The sequence below is a fragment of the Ricinus communis genome, chromosome 6, assembly GCF_019578655.1.
Source record: "Ricinus communis isolate WT05 ecotype wild-type chromosome 6, ASM1957865v1, whole genome shotgun sequence".
NCBI classification, from domain to species: Eukaryota; Viridiplantae; Streptophyta; class Magnoliopsida; order Malpighiales; family Euphorbiaceae; genus Ricinus; species Ricinus communis.
Genome location: NC_063261.1, coordinates 16109178 through 16129075, shown reverse-complemented (window position 1 = coordinate 16129075; position 19898 = coordinate 16109178). Strand labels below are relative to the sequence as shown.

General features: G+C 33.1%; 1 protein-coding gene across 5 annotated transcripts in view; it reads right to left on the bottom strand.

Annotated features, from left to right (window-relative positions):
* Window positions 1-2047: 2047 nt before the first annotated feature.
* The window catches only part of LOC8277530 (DExH-box ATP-dependent RNA helicase DExH7, chloroplastic), a 31747-nt gene continuing 13896 nt past the window's right edge, over window positions 2048-19898 (bottom strand). For 2 of the 5 annotated variants that reach the window (XM_048375456.1, XM_015725266.3), the window contains 14 exons: window positions 19479-19583; window positions 18552-18692; window positions 18327-18416; window positions 18186-18242; window positions 14450-14533; window positions 13301-13399; window positions 13052-13192; window positions 7657-7727; window positions 6579-6648; window positions 6234-6326; window positions 5772-5984; window positions 4969-5061; window positions 4009-4131; window positions 2048-2923 (listed from right to left, as the gene is read on the bottom strand). In XM_048375456.1, the coding sequence (XP_048231413.1) occupies window positions 2846-2923; window positions 4009-4131; window positions 4969-5061; window positions 5772-5984; window positions 6234-6326; window positions 6579-6648; window positions 7657-7727; window positions 13052-13192; window positions 13301-13399; window positions 14450-14533; window positions 18186-18242; window positions 18327-18416; window positions 18552-18692; window positions 19479-19583 (1458 nt within the window). In that variant the 3' untranslated portion in view covers window positions 2048-2845. Of the gene's footprint in view, window positions 2924-4008; window positions 4132-4968; window positions 5062-5771; window positions 5985-6233; window positions 6327-6578; window positions 6649-7656; window positions 7728-13051; window positions 13193-13300; window positions 13400-14449; window positions 14534-18185; window positions 18243-18326; window positions 18417-18551; window positions 18693-19478; window positions 19584-19898 lie in introns of those variants that run through there. The other 3 variants (XR_007216257.1, XR_007216259.1, XR_007216258.1) reach the window with 3 other exon arrangements.

Below are 19898 nucleotides of genomic sequence, written 5' to 3'. Positions count from 1 at the left end.
ATTAATTGCGGGTCGGTCTCGCTATTTGTATCCATTTTATAGACGTGACTTGCTACTTGGATAATTCCGTTTTCTCTGTAAGAAATTTCACGGGCATACTTTTTTTTCTAAAGAATTTACATTTACGATTTTTTTTAAAACAAGTTTTATTTGTAAGGAGATTTTTTATAATTTTCGTTGAAAAATATTAAAAATTAATTTAAAAGATATCTAAATGCTATTATTTTTAATTTATATTAATATGAATTTAATTTTTATTTTATATTTTTTAAATGTCAAAATAAATACTAAAAATATATTTAAAAAATATAAAAAGTTTATTATTTTAACTTGTATTATTATAATTTTTTTTTAATTTCTTTCAAAAAATATTAAAAATATACCTATAAGATATTAAAATGATATTATTTTTAATTTATATTCATATAAAAACAGTCAAATTAGGTAGATTTATCATTTTTATTTTATATTTTATATCTGATATTTATGAATTGTATGATATTATATTTTTTTTTATAACAATTAGTGTGTTTTGATGACATGAAGATGTGTTTCAAAAAAATTTCAAAAAAATATTAAAGTATATTTCAAAATAATTAAGATATAATTAAAATAAAACTAAGGAAATTATTAATAGTAACAAAAATAAACTAAAAAAATTATAAAAAAATATCAAAAGATACTATAATACAATTAAGAAAAAACGTATAAATAAATTTTTTGAAAAAAATTATAAAAAAGATAGATTTTCACATCCCAATCCTGTATTTTCTATATAAAGAAAAAAACCCTTTTCTCTACTTCACAACTCATAGCTTTTCATTATTCATATAAATAATTAAAGATTATATACTTTCAAAAAAAATTAAGGATTTTATAATCATTATTTTATGTTTTTTTTTAAATTATATAAATTCCAAGTTCACAGTGGAATTTGGCTCATGCTGGTGCTACTGGTTATGTTGTTAGCATATGCAATTATCTATGTTATAGCAATGGATCGGCAGCTAAATTAAAATTTGTTTACTGTGCATATTGCACGACTGTTATTATTATTTTGACTATAAAATTATATTTGATAGATATAATATAATAAAAAAATTTAATATTCAATATTAATTTATAAGATTTTTAACAATAATAATAAACTAACCATTTTTAAATGTACTTTTTATTTTTAAAAAATTTTAAATCTATTATATAATAATATAAAAATTATTTTAAAAATATTTATTAATTAATTTAGTATTATATAAATTAATACTATCGATATAATTAATATTACTATTTTTTAGAATTAAAAGTTTATATAAGAAATTAATTTATTATTGAATATAATAAGGTATTATAGAATTAGAATTTTTATCTAATTATAAAATTAATTTATTAATTAATATAATATTAAATATAATTAATCTGCTATTTCTTAAAATAAGATTAGTATTATTATTTAATTAAAAAATTATTTATTATTTAATATAATTTAAAATATAGTTAATGTTATTTTTTAATATTAGAATCCGTATTTAATTAGAAATGTAATTTATTAGCCAATAAATTAATAAAAAAATTATAAAATTATACATAAACTCTCATCTATAAAAAATAAATATACATGTCAAAATAAAAAATTTATTTATAAAAAATTAAATACACATTAAGAATTTATGTCTTAGATATATATATATATGTTTGACAGATTTAGAAAGAGAAGTTGCATTTTCAGTGGAGTCCTGTAGGAAAGGCAACGCAACGGATCGGATAATATCGAACGGGTCGGGTAATTGCTATAGTAAAATGTATAAGAATTTAGGCAGAACATAATTCACAGATTTCGATGCACCATAAGTCAGTAGATGTGCTGTTATTACATTTTAGAAGCTTAGGATTATTATTTGGTATCTTATAATGCTACAAAATTTTAACCATTATTTAAAAACCTTACAATTTATAGGAGTTGTTATTTTAATATTTTTTTAACTGTATTTCAATTATTTTATTCTCTCAAACACTCTTTCAATAAGCGAACACATTGATTACCATAAAGTAGCAAAAATTCGTGCATCTAATGATATAAATGCTGTAGTTTAGAGTGTTATCCCTGCTATATTTATAAACATGTCATCTCTGCTACACAAAGGTATTAGTTCTCCAATTTTTCATGTACATGTTGACAATAAACTCTCTTCATGCTGAATATTGGAATTGCTTGGCCCTGTCTCTTTTATCATTTTTCTCCGTTCAAAATGATCAAATAGTAATGTTTGATTGCGGAACTCAATCATAAGCAGAACGGTCAACATTATTAGCAGCCAATATTCTAAGTTGATATTGCCACATCATTTCATAAATATTTTTCCTTTAACACCACGGAAGGTGGTAGGAGCACTTCTATTGAGTACAGGACACCTTGTCAAGTCTTCCACCCAGTCAATGCCGCTAGGATGATTTCTCAGTATAATATACAGTAGGTGATTCCCAGTAATTAACAGACACCACTCGATTAGCCTGTCAATGCTTCCTCATGACTAAATTGCACGTCCAATTGCGACCTTTAAAGCTTGGAACTGGGAAGATATTTAAGACATAGGCATGATATATATGCTGAGATAACTGGCCATCAAAGACAGATCAACTCCAGTCACATTGTGGCCAGTTTTAGTGAGTTCTGGTATGCTGAGCATTTAACTCCTTGACAAGGGCTAGCTTTTTTACAAAAGCAGGAAATGGATAGGTAGAGATGCCACCCATCTTTTCTCCCTCTCTTATAGTGAACAATAGGATCGTGAGTCGAGAGGAACATGCCCCTGCATCAATATGTTCCTCATCCAACCATATCTGCAACTCATTTTGAGGGTTTGTCTTCATCTAAAAGCAGCTGGATCATAGATTTGATGACCTCATTATCAACAATGGCTGCATTCTGCAAGACATTTCAATATATGAATCATTCCAAGTAATAGTGAAAAAAGAAGAAGAAGACAAATTTGTAGACTATTACGATAAAGAAGGAAAAGAAAATACCAATCCCTTAGTATCATAATCAGTGCAAGGCATAAAGCATTATTGGCTAAAAATGCTGTAAAGACGAGGAAGCATGATAGCTATGTTTTGGTCATGAAAAAGAAAAGAGTAGTTGTGAGCAAGCAATATATGGCTGTAAATGATTGCTATTACTCTCCAATCATTTCCATTATTTAAGAAAATAATCATGTTTTTATTTAGGGAATCATCTGCTCTTCTACTTCTTCTACTACATTTTCTATCCTTTTACTTTGGTACTTCTTTTTCTTTTTCTGACTGGTTTTTGGTACTTCCTTCTGACTTGAATTTTCCCTCTTTTAGAATTATCAATTTTATTTCAATTATTGACCTGCTAATAGACGCTGACTCATGAATTGCAACCTAAATGGTTCCTAATGGATCCCCACATGGGTTGAGAAACTTCTGCATCGCCTGGAAAAGGCAAAAACCCCAGGCACTCAAGTGGAACTCAAGACAGCAACAAGCAGCCATTAACATCTTGAAACTTCATGCTGCTATGCTTTGACCATTCCATCTCTCGCCCTTCATTGAGCATGCCAGAGTATCCATTGAGCAAGGCGCCAAAATAAGTTACCTATTCTCTAATGCAGTTCTTAAACAATCTGAATCATAACTACTCCACTAAGCAGGATAATATATGGATCAGCTGAGGAACAAATCACATCCCACAATATGAATTCCCAGAGGTGAGGTTACATTCGGGCTAAGCCTTCAATTTAATCTTAAGGCTGCAAATACCCTCCAAAGAAGATTCAGAAAAATAAAAAGCCTTCTAAAATTTTCCTAAAGCCTATCAAATGAGATAGAAAAACTGTCAAAACAGAAAGCAATATTGATTTATTCAAACACCATCCACAAATGCCAATAAATTAACAAATTCTCATAAAAATGTCACTAACTCTTACCTATTAATTTAGAAGTAAAAATAAAAAGAAAAGAAGAAAATTTCTCTAATCATCTTACCTTCGGCTTTTGAACAAGCTCCTTCAAGAGAGAATGCATAGCTGATCGGAACTCCTTGAACAAGACAGCATATTGGGCAGGAGCTGTTAGCTTTAGCCATCCATCTACAGTGACCAGTCCTGTCTGCAATGACACACAAAAAGAAAAAGAAAAAAGAAAAACAGAGAGAATTTATCTCTACTTAAGAAGAAAAGCTACTAAGCCATCATATTAACTTTAAGATTGATGCATTGTATTATACAATTACCTCCAGAAATGATCTCCTCACAAAATAAAGAGGAAATAAAAGTAAGCAAAATTATAAATACCATGCTATCAAGCACAAAGAATGATGATAGATGTAACATGAGAAAACCATTATAAGAAAAAAGACTGAAGACTGTTTACTGGGTAAAAAGAGTCGCAAAGTGCAGAATTCCTAAAATTTCATCCAAGTAGCCCTTTTCATATGGTGAAATTCATATCCATTAAAGCATTGTAACTATTGCTTTTAGAATACTGAAATTGGTAATTTTATGACTCGGTCAAAGAATTGTTGTGCAAAATTTTTACAAGCACATCTAACCAGAAAGAATCGTTGAACTACTGAAAAAGGCAATCCTACAAAACGAACACAGATACTAAATACAATTAAAAGCATCACAATTTCTGATGCACATAATTTTCCAGGAGAAGATGTGTGCCGGAAAATGTTGAAATGGGAAAACAATCCCACATGGAAAAGATACAAGAAGTTAAAGGGCATATAAGTAGAGATTGGCCCTTAGCACAAATCACTTGGCTTTTCAAAAGGACGTTTGAACCCACTTATATGGCAATGTTTGTGAGGTAAGCGCTACATTCCCAGGCCCATGGATGCATAGAAATTCAGCCATGTGTAAGGAACAGCTATCAAGTAGTTAATTACCAACAGACATACAACATGCACAATATTCTTGGTCAAAAAATATAGAGAAATACCTGATGCTGAACATTAATGAAGCCACCAAACAGCAGGATTGAGAAGGGAGATATGATAGTAGTATCTCGCAGAAATACTTTATTGGTCTCAACCTGGAAATACATAAGACATGACGCATTTTAGGCCTGATGTTCTCTGAAAAACTAACTATAAGGAGACTGATCTTTGATTTGCTAAAATTTTATCAGAATGGAATTCCATGACATAACAATAAGGTAGAAAACATTACAGGATTCTGTTTTCTTTTCAAATTAATGCAGCTGAAAATTATAACTATCAGTTGGCAGTAGGCATAACAGTACTTTCTTTTGCCCCTCCGACACCAGGATAATACTGAGGATTTATTTCATATAGACCAATTTATATGAACTCTTAAATAAGAGAAACTACTGAATAGAATATCAACATTTGGGACAACAGATGATAGCTCTTATAATTTAAAAATAAACATAAATAAAATAGAAGCATTGAATGATTGCTACAACATAGGAAAGCTAAGTTGCACACTAGTTGGTTAGAAAAGTCCTACTTCATGACCAACTATATACTGATCACTTTCAGGTGGTTCAAATCCTCAGGAAAATGGTCTGTCATGATTGACTCATCCAGCCAATCGTACTATAGTACATTAGATGGAAGGCATGAACAATGTACCATAACTACAGACTAACCAAGTAACACTGAGATACTGCAATATTAAAATGATTTCATGAAATGTCCTTATTCAGCAACCAATTAAAGAACCAAAAATCTCAAATAGAACAAAAAACTCAACAAATTCCAGGACTGAGAATTTGGAAACCTTTTCAAGGAAGACGAGGAATGGGTGCTGAAATGCTTTTACTTTACTGTTGATCGAGGATGGGTGTATGTGAACCTCTCTTCTTCCATCGTACCAGACTGGATAACCCTTTATCGCAGGAATAGTAGACTGCTTGAGGCTGTTGATAGCTGTTGCAATAATGCCTTGTTGAGTGGCAGCCACATTCGGGTACAGACCTGCACATAAAATTGCCTGCAAGAATTTCTTAAATTCCATCTAAATCTAGGATATCTGTATGATTTTGAGACTTAGTATTACATGCTTCTTTAAGTTTAAAAAAATAGTAAACACATATTATCTTAACTAAGAAATTAAGGATATGTACGAAAAGTCAATTAAAGAGGAAAAAAAATATACATCTCCAACTTCGACTATAATCATAAAAGAAGCTAACAAACTCTTTTCAATTAATGTAACTGAATGATACAAAGCTAGGGCTACCTTCACAATTGAAGAATGATGTGAATATGTGTTGAAGGGCTGCGATTTGTCAGACAACCAACCATCAAACTTCTCTTTATTTCTTCCTAGAATCTGGGAGAAGATACCTCAGTAAAATAGACATCTTAAACATTTGCGTAAATAAAAGAGCTTCAGAAGAAGAAATATGCAAATGAATACAAACACTTTTTAGAACTCAAATACATTGGCCCAGTAGTAATTGTAACTTGAGTAACTAAAACAACCCACGCAAAACAGAATGAAAGAAATCTGGTGGTTCTTATAAAACAGGTAAATGAGGCAAAAGCATGAGCATCTTGCATTAAAATTGCATCAGAACAGTACCTGATAATTCTGCGGCAGATTGATAAACCCTATGTCTGCTAGCAGTGTTCCAAATTGTATCCTCATGTCTCTGAATAGATAAAGAAAAAAAAAAAGGAAAAAGAAAAGGAAACAATCTCAAACTACTCAATTATTTGGGATTTTTATGTACATGATATATCACCATATGGTATAGTTCAAGTTATTCCATCTGGCTCTATAAAAGTCACAGAAAGTTTGATCATCTGCCTTCAAAAGATACTGAATGTTTATAAATATTGAATATCGATCTGATATTTGACTCAGACTAGGATTTTTGAATATGCAATTAAGTAGATCTACTCTAGACCTGTTAGTGGACCAGCGGTTCTGCCCAGCAAACAGAAAACTAGCTTTAGGCAGGGGGTTTTATCCCCCAAATCCAACCAGGTTAAGGCTTGAGATTTATCTTTTACTTCCAGCTGGTGACCAAAAAATTTCGCTTGGCTTCCTGTCTTATGCAATTGCGCAAACATGATCAATGATACAGCCTACCTTTCAATCCAAGGCATTAGAAATCCATGCCTGATTTGGCTAGGCCTGGTCCTTGCACAGCTGTTACCTACTCTAAGAGAGCAAACCATGCAAGAATATTTCTGTCACCCGCACCCAGCCTTTATGATGCCATGGTCGAACCAATGTAACGAATAACCACAATTTGCTAAGCAGGATCCTACAGAAGGCTGGTAGCTGAAACTCAAAATTGCACTATTATCGTAGAACAATCTGTCTTTTTTTTTTCCTTTATTTTCATTCAGTATCAATTCTGTCCTTGCAAGTTATAGAAGCCAGATATCTTGCTCAGATTTTAGATATGAAAATCTCAAGAACTTACAGAGACTACAAACAGAGACCTAAGGTTCAGTGTACTGAGGTAAGGGAACATACTGCATCACATCCAGCAGGCAGATTATTAAAATTCTTAATATTCTCTTCTGTGATTCAATATTTGCCATACTAGGCTCACTTGTCATGTTGTATTAAAGGTCAAACCATAGAATGATTAAAATAATAACTAACAGGACTCAAGAATATGTGGATAATGGACAAGAAATGAAACCTTATCATGTGCATAACTGAATTGCTCAAAAAATAGGTACTGCAAAATTGTTGTGCAGCTTTGACTCCCTTCTGCAAGTGTCAACTTCCAAATATTAATCAACAATGCATTTTTTATTGGTATCATATACATTATACTGATATTGCATACTGTTGACGTGTTAAATGAGGTCTACAAGTGCAGGAATTTTATCTGATGAGGTAACACTTCTACTTAGATGACACAAGATGGTAAAAACAGCTACAAATCTACTTCAAAGATGGGTTATTAGGAAGGAAAGAGTTTATACTAAAATATGCCTAATGTTGGAATAGGAAATATTGACCTAGCTGTAAATATAGGAATTCTAGGCTACATTAAAGGAGATTAGGCAGATTTCTTATATAGCTGTAAATTGCTGTGATTATGTTCTTTCTTTATTTAGGTGATGTTTGTACCTATATATATGTACAATGTAATACATGTAAATTAAGGAGCAATACAACCTATCTTTTCTATTTATTTGCATGGTATCAGAGCCATCCGAAAAAAAAAAAGAAAAACCCTAGCCTCCTCAAAGAAAAATCTAGCCACTGTAATTCCACCATGCCTGCAACTCCATCTGATGGGTCAATCACTAATCCTACTTCTGAAATACCTACTTCATCCAATCAACAAAAAATCTTAGCCACATCTGATTTTCATTCAGTCCACATAACTACTATTAGGTTGAATGGAGAGATTTTTCTATGTTGGTCTCAGTATGTGCGTATGTATATTCGAGGTAGAGGGAAGAGTGGATACTTAACTGGCGAGAAGAAGGAACCAGACATGGATGACCCATCCTATTCTTCTTGGGATGCAGAAAACTCTATGGTTATGACATGGCTAGTCAACTCCATGGAGGAAGACATAAGTTCCAATTACATGTGTTATCACACAGCAAAGGAACTTTGGGATAATGTCAATTTAATGTATTCAGATCTGGGAAATCAGTCTCAGATATATGAAATCATGCTGAAACTAGGGGAAATCCATCAAGATGAGGATAGTGTCGCCAAATATTTTAATTCTCTGAAACGTCTATGGCAAGACTTGGACTTGTTTAACTTTTATGAATGGAAATCCATTGATGATTGCAATCATTACAAAAAAAAGGTAGGAGATTATCACATTTTCAAATTCCTCATGGGACTTAATTTGGAGTTTGATGAAGTGAGAGGGCGAATCATTGGGAGACAGCCCCTTCCATCTATTGGCAAGGTATTTGCTGAGGTTCGACGTGAGGAAAGTCGCAGGCTGGTTATGTTGGGGAAAAAAGGCTCAAACAGCAGCACTGAAAATTCTGCATTAGCAGCAGCTGAATCCTATGCAAGAAAAGTGAAGAAATTTGATGAAAAGCCCCGTGTTTGGTGTGACCACTGCAACAAATCAAAGCATACACGTGAAAACTGCTGGAAACTTCATCGAAAACCAGCTAACTGGAAGGGAAAACATGAAGGCAAGTTCAATCGGACTCCCTCTGCAAATGAAGCTGAAGCTGTCCCCTTCACTCCACAACAAGTTGATCAAATACTAAAGCTGCTGAAATCTAATTCTGGATCATCTGGTACTCCTAATGCTTCCTTGGCACAAACAGGTAGAAATTTAAATGCCTTATCCTGTGTGAGTCTAACTGCTCCATGGATCATAGATTCTGGAGCATCTGACCATATGACAAGTGTCTCAAGTTTATTTCATACTTATGTTCCTTGTTCTGGTCATGAAAAAATTTGTATAGCAGATGGTTCTTACACACCAATTGCTGGTAAAGGTACAATCAGTTTGTCAAAAACCTTGACTCTTAAATCTGTCCTCCATGTACCTAAACTTGCATGTAATCTATTATCTGTCAGTAAACTGTCAAAATATTCCAATTGCCGTGTCATTTTTTGTGACTCCTATTGTGTGTTTCAGGACCAAAATTCGGGGAGGAAGATTGGCAGTGCTAGGATGATAGATGGGCTCTACCATTTTGAAGGTGAAGCCTCCAAAGATGAAAAACCTCATGGACTAAGCAGTGTTAGTTCTATCTCTGTTAAGGATAAAATCATGCTTTGGCATTATAGATTAGGGCATCCTAGTTTTTTTTATCTTAAAAGGTTGTTTCCTACTTTATTTAAAGGAATAGATTGTTCTTGTTTTCATTGTGAACATTGCATTTTATCAAAAAGTCATAAGCACATTTATCATTCAAAACCTTATCAACCCTCGAGGCCTTTTTATTTAATTCACAGTGATGTGTGGGGTCCCTCACGGATCCATACTTATTCGGAAAAAAAATGGTCTGTCACATTTATCGATGATCATACTCGATTGTGTTGGGTTTTTTTAATGACTAACAAGTCTGATGTTAAGACGATCTTTCAAAATTTTTACGCTATGATTGAAAATCAATTTCAAACTAAAATCAGTACCCTACATACTGATAATGGTACAGAGTATTTCAATGAAACGATTGAAAAGTTTTTAAAAGACAAAGGTATTCAACATAAATCTACTTGTGTTGATACGCCCCAACAAAATGGTATAGCCGAGCGCAAAAATACACTTATTGGAAGTGGCTTGTGCTATTATGTCTCTATGTTACCTAAATATTTATGGGGAGAAGCTATTTTAACTGCATCATATTTGATTAATAGAATGCCTACCCGTGTTCTTGATTTCACTACTCTCCTTGAATGTTTTCAACATTACTTCCCACAACATCGTCTTTCATCCAATTTACTTCTTAAAATTTTTGGTTGCACAGCCTATGTCCATTTATCTGGCAACAATGATCAAACCAAACTAGATCCAAGGGCTGAGAAATATGTTTTTGTTGGTTATGCATCAAACAAGAAGGGGTATAAGTTTTTTAATCCCCATAATAAAAAGGTCATAATTTCTATGGATGTTATCTTTCTTGAAAATCAGCCTTATTTCAAAAGGAATTTTCTTCCGGGGAGCAATTAGAGGAAGAAAATAAATGGGACAACATTGTTTTACCCAAAATTGTGGCTTCTACGCCAAATATTTTTGAAGATAAAACTTCTATTTTGTCAAGCAATATTGAATCTATGACAGAGAAAGAAACACTTCCAAATAATGAGCGTGAGGTTCTTGTTTATACAAGGAAAAAGGATCACAAAAAAGGTAGAGAACTCATCATCTCCTCAGCACCTAGTCAATCCACTCCGAATTCAGGTACTCAAGATTCTCCTCAAAATAATGATTCTTTTGATAATCCTCAAAAATCACATGAATATTGTGATCTTGATGTCCCTATTGCACTTAGAAAAGGAACCCGTTCTTGTACTAATCATCCAATTGCAAATTATTTATCTTATAATAAACTTTCCAAGAGTCATATGGCATTTGTGTCAAAAATCTCAAATCTGTTTATTCCAAGAAATATTCAGGAAGCACTTGATGATCCAAATTGGAGGATGGCAGTAATGGAAGAAATGGGTGCGTTTGGAGCTAGAACCTATAAATAGAATGAAATGAAATGTAAATGGGTTTTTACTGTAAAATGTAAAGCAGATGGCAATGTGGAGAGATACAAGGCTAGGCTGGTGGCTAAGAGGTTTACTCAAACTTATGGTATCGATTACCAAGAAACCTTTGCTCCAATAGCCAAAATTAACTCTATACGTGTTTTATTGTCTCTCGCAGTTAATTTCAGTTGGCCACTACACCAACTAGATGTGAAAAATGCCTTTCTCAATGGTGATTTAGAAGAGGAAGTGTTCATGAGTCCACCTCCTGGTTCTGAAAAATCTGTTGACAAAAACAAAGTTTGCAAACTTAAGAAATCTTTATATGGCCTCAAGCAATCCCCAAGAGCATGGTTTGAACGATTCGGGAAAACAATGAAAAGATATGGATACAATCAAAGTCAAGCAAACCACACCATGTTTTATAAACGTTCTAAGGAAGGTAAAACAGCAGTGTTGGTTGTGTATGTTGATGATATGATTTTAACTGGTGATGACGAGGATGAATTAGCTAGTTTAAAGAAAAAGCTAAGTCAGGATTTTGAGATCAAAGACCTAGGGGCATTAAAGTATTTTCTAGGCATGGAGTTTGCAAGATCACGAGAAGGAATTTTTGTGAATCAAAGGAAATACATCCTTGATCTACTAAATGAAACAGGTCTTCTAGGTTGCAAAGCAGCTGAAACTCCAAAGGAGGTGAATCTCAAATTAAATCCTGCAAAGCCAGAGGACATAATTGAGAAGGAGAGGTTTGTTGGGGCGACTTATATATCTCGTCACATACTAGTCCCGATATAGCATTTGCGAGTAAGCATGATTAGCCAATTTATGCACTCACCGTGCCAAGAACACTTTGAAGTCACTTTATAAGATACTTAGATATCTAAAGGGAACACTGGAAAAGGACTGATGTTTAAAATATCCGGTCATTTGCAAGTGGAAGTCTTTATCGATGCTGATTGGGGCGGTGTAGCACTGCAGATAGAAGGTCAACATCGGTATTGCACTTTTATTCGGAGGAAATCTTGTTTCCTGGAGGAGCAAAAAACAAAATGTTGTAGCACGTAGTAGTCATTTGAATTCGGATCTCTTGCACATGGAATTTGTGAAGCAATGTGGATTAAAAGGTTACTAGAAGATTTGGAACTACCTATTTCCCTCCCCATAAAAGTCTATTGTGACAACAAAGCTGCTTGTTCCATTGCACATAATCCAGTTCATCATGATCGGACTAAGCATGTTGAAGTTGACAAGCACTTTATCAAAGAGAAGATTGAAAGTGGACTGATTTGTATTCCTTATATTCCTACATCTCAACAAATAGCTGATATGTTTACCAAAGGACTACTGAAAAGACAATTTGATTTTCCAGTAAGCAAGTTGTCAATGGGAGATATTTTTCAGCTAGCTTGAGGGGGAGTGTTGGAATAGGAAATATTGACCTAGCTATAAATATAGGAATTCTAGGCTACATTAAAGGAGATTAGGCAAATCATTAGGCATATTTCTTATATAGCTGTAAATTGCTGTGATTATGTTTTTCCTTTATTTAGGTGATGTTTGTACCTATATATATGTACAATGTAATACATATAAATTAAGAAGCAATACAACCTATCTTTTCTATTTATTTGCACCTAACATAATCATTTCAACTATCTCAATAGTGGCCGAGAATATTGTTTAATATCATCTTAAGGCACCTTTTAAGTGCTCGAGCAATTGATATTGGTAATGCACAGGAACAAAAATATGCTATAAAGCTTCACTGGCTTGCATGAGCTCTTAGCCATCATTAATGACTCCGTGCACAGCTTTCATATGAATGCATTTAAACGTGATAACTAATTTGTATTTAGAGTTCACTAGCTAAAAGTTGAAGCAAAATCCTGTCTAACCTCGTGCAATATGTTATCCCATTTCTTGTAAGCAACCATCATTATGATGTGGTCAGATTGCCTGTCACCGTGGTTTAAATCGTTAGAGCCATCTACCTTATCAGTCAACAGAGCCAGCTTTGCTCTCTCAACATTTTGCTTCTACAATTTATGCGAAATAAATAAATAAATAAGTTAGATTGGAAAAAAGACTATTTTCTCCCCTTTAAATAAACAGGGTAAAAGTTGGTGCTGAATTAAAAGAGGGACCTCATCTTTAGGGTACATAAAAGGTGACTTGTAGCTTAGAAATGCAGAGATTGAGAGAATAGGTGATAAGCAACCAAATATTGCACCATATAGCATCATCTGCATTTTCAAAGGAAAATAGATAAAGATTATATACTCTAAAGAAAAATTACATGATAAGAAGAGAGAATGTTAAAGCATGCCATGGTGTTTAATGAGTTTTTTGATCCTCAAATGCCTTTCCATGTGCTCAGGAATTTAAATAGCCAGCCTATCTAGCATTGCAATGCTAGCCTGAGCCAACAAAAAAATAAATTGCTCTACTAACATGATAGAGCCTCAATCAAGTATATGGTCTAAAGCCTAAATTTAGGATGAGGAAGAACTTCCTTCAAGCTTAACATCAATTAGCATGAGCCAATACAACATATATCAATGGTAAGGATCAACTAGAATCAGAAGAGAAATAATTCGTATCTAAAGAAATATATAGCAAACTGAAACAAAGACCTTACAATTACAATCATTTCAACATTGAATTACCACTGAAAGATGTATAAAAAAGCCACACGACATTTATGTTAACCCTTAGGACATAAATTCATAGGGATCTCATTCATCCACAAGAGTTTTGTCAAAGACATTCGATACATTTGCAAATTTTAAGTAATTTTAGTTCAAGAAGCTTATGCATTTCTATCTGCAGAGCCCTTATCTGAATTATACAGGCGACGTACTATTAAAGACCTACAGTGAAGCCAAAAACAAAATTTGATTATATAATACAGAAAAGATGGACTTCGGTGCTTACAAAATCCAGGTGTATTCTAACTAAATACATAAATAAAAAATGTCAGTTGAAAATGAGTAAGAAACAGTTAAAAGGATTTACAAGAAACACTCTAAAGCTGTCCCAAAGATAACACATATTTCGAATAGAAGAAAGCACAAAGGAATCACTGAGTTTAACAAGGGAACATCTCTTTCAGGTTCTGCAAGTTTCTAGTAACAATTTGAACAATTGAAAATCATGATGCCTAACTAACTTCTACAATGTCAAGCTAAGCACAAAATAAAAATGTAAAGCCCTAAACTAAAGGATTAATTTCCAAGAGCCATCAGTAAATTATGCAAAAGTAAAAGGGAAGAGTAAAATTTTTGTATGAAAACCTTCCCAATCAGTAAATCAACAGGAAGCTTTGCCAAATGATGTCCAAGAGGGGTCAACTCTTCATCACCTTCTATAGCTCCAACCTGAAAACAGCCAACTGCAGGGTATTATTTAGGCAAACTAGATGAAAAATAAAGGAGCTGCAAGGTAACAACAATTACTAATACAATAAAAATTCTAAATATGATTGGAGTATTTTCAGCGGAGCAAAAAAAATACAAAGGCCTTTCATCTTAAAAATAAAGAAAAAACTGCTTTCAAAAATATAATAAATAATAAGTGGTGAAAAAAAGGAAGTCTAGACCATGAAATTATGAATCCAATTTTTGAAACTCCTTGTCAAATTTCTTTTAATGTTAATCTTTTTTATTTTTAAATAAATTTAGTTTAATTGTCAGTAGATGAATTTGTGCTGACACGTAACAGTGGCTATTTTTCAGTTTCCTGCTTAATCTACTTTGTTGGGACTTAGCATATTATCTTTTGGGATGTATTTCATCTTCTTGTCGGGAGGTTCCATGAAACATAATGTCGCTTTTATTACATATTGATAATTTTCATTGAATTGTAGAAATATGCACAAAACATGATGTTTGCAGTAGAAAGTTGACTCTGATTTGTCAACTCAATGTTTGGATGCTGATATCTCTAAAATGGTGTGTTATGTGTTGTAAGCATATCGAGTCATCCTCTCATTTGTTTGTACTTGTGAGACAGACGCGTCTTGAGCAAATTTCTGATCACTATAAGCATGTTTGAGGAGCATAGGTATGTAACAAATCTTAATATAATTTTACTGGTATGAATGGAGAGGATTTTGGTGAAGAAAAGAAGCTACTATTCTTTGAAGTTGTGCTCTAACTTCTACTTTTATGAAGTATTTCATACAGAGGAACATGCACACTTTTCAAAAACCGGAGTTTCTCTTTTATTTTCCATCAGACAAGGTGGTTTTTCTAGCTTCTTGATAGGCAAACCCTTTTGGAGAGGTCGGGGATATTTTTAAGTGTTATTCAACTTGATTAGAAAGTATTACATTTCAAGTCTTGCCTTTTTCCTTGTAGTTTGGGCTAGGGTTTTTAGGAGGATTACCTTATCCTCCAAGCTGTGATCTCTTTTCTTCCTTGTGTGCCAAAATTCCCATCTTATTAAAAAAATTAGCGTCAAATGCAAAAAAAAAAAAAAAAAAAAGAGACTTTTAGCGCTTTTTGTGAGTTAATCACGTCATTTTTATTTTAGCAATGTCATTCATAAGCTTTTTGATTTTTGCAATTTGATACACCGATTAAAAATCCAGTGAAATGGTGCTGACATGCCAATCAGAGATAGCTGACATGAATGTTGTTTGAAAAAAGATTGTATATTTGGTGTACACATTAGAAATGGTGCGTCTAGACTCATTCTTTATACACCAAAAATTCGTTCATTTCTATCTTCTTTATGTACTTTCCTCCACTTTCTTATGAATCAGACACTAGAGAATTATAAAGACACTAATCTAACCAAATGATACTACAACACCACTACTTATTCCAACCTAAAATTTGACTAGCTCTAATTGGGTAAAATCCAGTCGATAAACTTTTCAATCTAATGAAATTCAAATAATTTATATTTTTCTTGCATTTTCTCACTTCCCAAACAGAAAGAAACTGGCAACTTTCAATTCCTTCATTGGGCACCAACAATATCACCATAACACCATCAACGCCAAAGGCCCATAACTACTTGGCTCAGACATTTCATTGAACGCCTTGACAAGCATATTAATATTACCACTCAAAACATTTCTTTTTCCCAAACAATCAACTTATCCCCAAAAAACAAACCAAAGCAAAGGCATATGAACAACTTTAAATATGTCTAATATGTCTAATAATAAAATAAAATTAGTGGATATTTGAACAACTATTGATGATGGAAACTATATCATCAATCTGAAGTGAGAGTTGAGCATAAGCGAGTCAAAAAAAGAGTTGAAGAAGTTGATTTTCTTGTAGGCATCAATCAAAATTCTTGATTTTAGAAACAACCATTTTTCAAGATGATTGGTTTAGAAAAGAAAAATGGTGAATTATAAGCTACGTAGATGATTTTCAAGAATTGGTATTTGAAAATTTGGTAGTTTAGTGGGGATTTGAGTTTGGTTGTATTTGGGAGGGAGGAAGGAGGAAGAAAGTGAAAAATTGTAAAATGCACCATTTAATACGTGGATCCTATGTATTTTAGTGACCAAAGCTCCATTTGCCACGTAAGCTTAATTTCACCGGAATTTAGCTTTACGTATCAAATTGCAAAAATTACAAAGATAGTGTATCACATTGCTACAATTAAAAAGACGTGATTAAATTTAAAAAATGCGCTAAAGGTCATGTACTTTTTTGCAATTAACCCAAAATATTATCAATGTCAACTCCCTATAGAGAACTAGATGAGTGGAATTTAAGGTTTCGTTAATGGAAAAGATATTCACATCTGAATACTATTTGTCAGATGATTGAGTTCATAGAGAAAAGTTCAAGAAAAGATTTCATTTCTCCAACATATAATCTTGTACAAAGTCCAATTGGGCTTAAATGCATAAAAGATCATGCTGTCAAAGCTGAAGTTTTTAATTATAAGCTTTAAAGCACCTAGGAATAGAACTTCAAACAATTTGGTAAAAGAAAGTCAATGGCATATTAAAGGATCAGTCTGAATAAATTTTCAATCTTATCAATGAAGATACAGCAATAGTGTTCAAAATATCTCTCATATTTTCTTTTTTGTTTAGTGAGGATTTCCTTCCTCCGAAGAACTATTGAAGGTCCTATCCTGTTACATGGAGCTGGATGCTCGTAATAGACCAGAATAACACCGAAACAGCTGGAATGCAGAGATTTTCTTCTAGGTAACTATTTGTCATATGTTTCTCTATTAAAGTAACTGATAGACCAACTTTTAGTCCTTATCCTTCACAGGCGCAAAGCTTTCAATCTATCCTTTGTTTAAGCTTCTAAAATAACTTGACTTATTTTCGAAGTCATTGTTTCAGTGACAATAAGGAATCCATGACTAATTGAAAACACTATTGTTCCTCGCATTATATCTCCTATTTTTTTCTGATTGCTTTGAATTAATTAGGAGTTAAGATATGTCGAAAGCCCATTCATCCTGGAACTACAAGATATTAAGGTTAAGGAATTAAAAGTTTCTTACATGCCCCCTCAAATGAAGCTACTTAGGTTTAAAAATGAAAGATGTGCTTGGCACTCTTTCCCACCCCACTATGCTGAGTGGTTTTTCTTTGCTGGCTCGATGACTACTATGAACAAAGACGATAACTAAACTGCAAACCAAGTACAATCCCACCATTCAATTAAATGAATGAAAACATACAAGATTTAGATAGGTCTCTCATGTCAAAAGTACTCTAGACTAAAACCATTAGGTGGGGATTAACTTTTTAATCTCTACAAGAATTGAGTTCAAGACCACTGGGTCAAATAAACTCTGGCCTCCTCACTGATATTGAGTGCCGTAAAATGCTGCTCATCCTCTACCCTTTTGTAAATTTAGACCAGAAAGAGAAGAATGTCTTAATTAGCTAAAACTTAAAATCTTTTGTGACAAAAGAAAGCTGCAGTAAGTGAAATAGCAATTACTTTTCACATTGGTGATATAGTATTCTATCAAACATACAGTCTAGTTGATTAGTGTAATTTAGAGACATCATTCTGCATAACAGAAAACTACCTCATATAGCAATGAAATTGCAGATGTCATGGCCTCATCCCTAGGAGGTTCCAAAGCCTGGAAATAGTTGACAAAATAATCAGTTAAAATATCTTATCAATTAATTCCTCTCTCATCTAGAGGCTCAGATGTATTAGTTACCTTGGATAAAAATGGCTTTATATGACCCAGAGAAAGTATCTTAATTTGCAAACACAATTCCACTAATGGCATCCGAAGCATTTCAGGAACCTTAACATTGTCAAGATGCGAGGTAGGGTGACATCAAAATGTAAAATGTGAAGAAAATAAGAACATTGATAACAAAAAAGAAAAATGAAGAGCGCATGAGGATAGATGACCCAACATTTTTCATGCAGAAAGTACCTGATAAGGGCGCATAAGTTTCTTAAATCTGTGACATGTGTACAAGCAAAAGCAGATTCCGGGTTTAACACGTCCAGCTCTTCCTCGGCGTTGTCTTGCATTTGCTTGAGATATCCAATCTTCAACCATGCTTGTTAATTTCTAAAGCAATTAATAAAACAATAAGACACAACCACCACCAAAAATAATGAATTGCGCATAAGACTCAACCACCACTAAAAATAATGAATTGCGCATAGGGTACCAAAACTTGAATGAACAGTTAGAATTTAAAACTAAAAATGGGCCAGCTTGAAACTTGAGAAAGTGAAAAATGATTGGATAAGCTCATTACCCTTTTAGAGATTCTTATCATAAAATATCCTGCTGGATAGCATCGGCACCATTCAAATTAATGATCAGACGAAAACCTATGCTGCTATTTAAGAGTAAAGGTAGAAGACCTGAGGTTTTCAGTTTTTACAGCAACAGAGTCCTTTTTCTTTTCTCGTACTTCTAGATTAGTAGACAATACTTATACATGCAAATCCCAATCTAAGAAAGAAAATGACAGTAACTGGAAAAGCTGAGGTCCTGGTAGCAGCAGCATCACATGTTAGATCACAGGATAAAACAGGCAAGCTATGTTCCTTTCTAAAGTTTGTGAAGGTAATATCATAATGTTTATCAAGCAAAAAGGCACCTTTATATATCTTTGGTAAACAAACTTTTATTTGCTTATTCAAAATTGTAATTTGCAATTCATCTTACTATAAAACATTGCAACTCTCCTTTATAGGCCATGCAACCGATATGAACATATGCTCTCCAATTATATAAAGGATCATATTCTCATAATTGTCAAAGCAAAATTGACACTCAAGCATAAACTTTACACGGGGAGAGAGAGAGAGAGAGAGAGAGAGAGAAAGGAAGATGGAGAAAGACCTTTTGTGGATTATAGCGATTTTCCTTATGCTTTCCACAATCAATCACATAAACTACATCATCTATTGTTATGCTCGTCTCTGCTATGTTTGTCGCTATAATAACCTGTACCAGGAAGAGAATGTGAATACCGTGAAAAATGCAATTAGAGAATTTCAGCAAAGTCAGTCAGTCAAACTAAGAAAAGAATAACTGGCAACTGGAAAGAAAGAAGTCGATAGCTATTAGAGAATTTTAGCAAAGTCAACCAATCCATGTAAGAAAATAAATCATAGGCAACTGGAAGGAGAAAAAAAAAAAAAACAAATCGCTTTTAAGGAAGTTGGAGGCATTGAGCTTGTTGAAATTTAGTAATTTGAAAAAACAAAAATTGTCACAGGATCTTGAAGATTCTTAGTTCAAGATTTCTTTTTTTGCCCT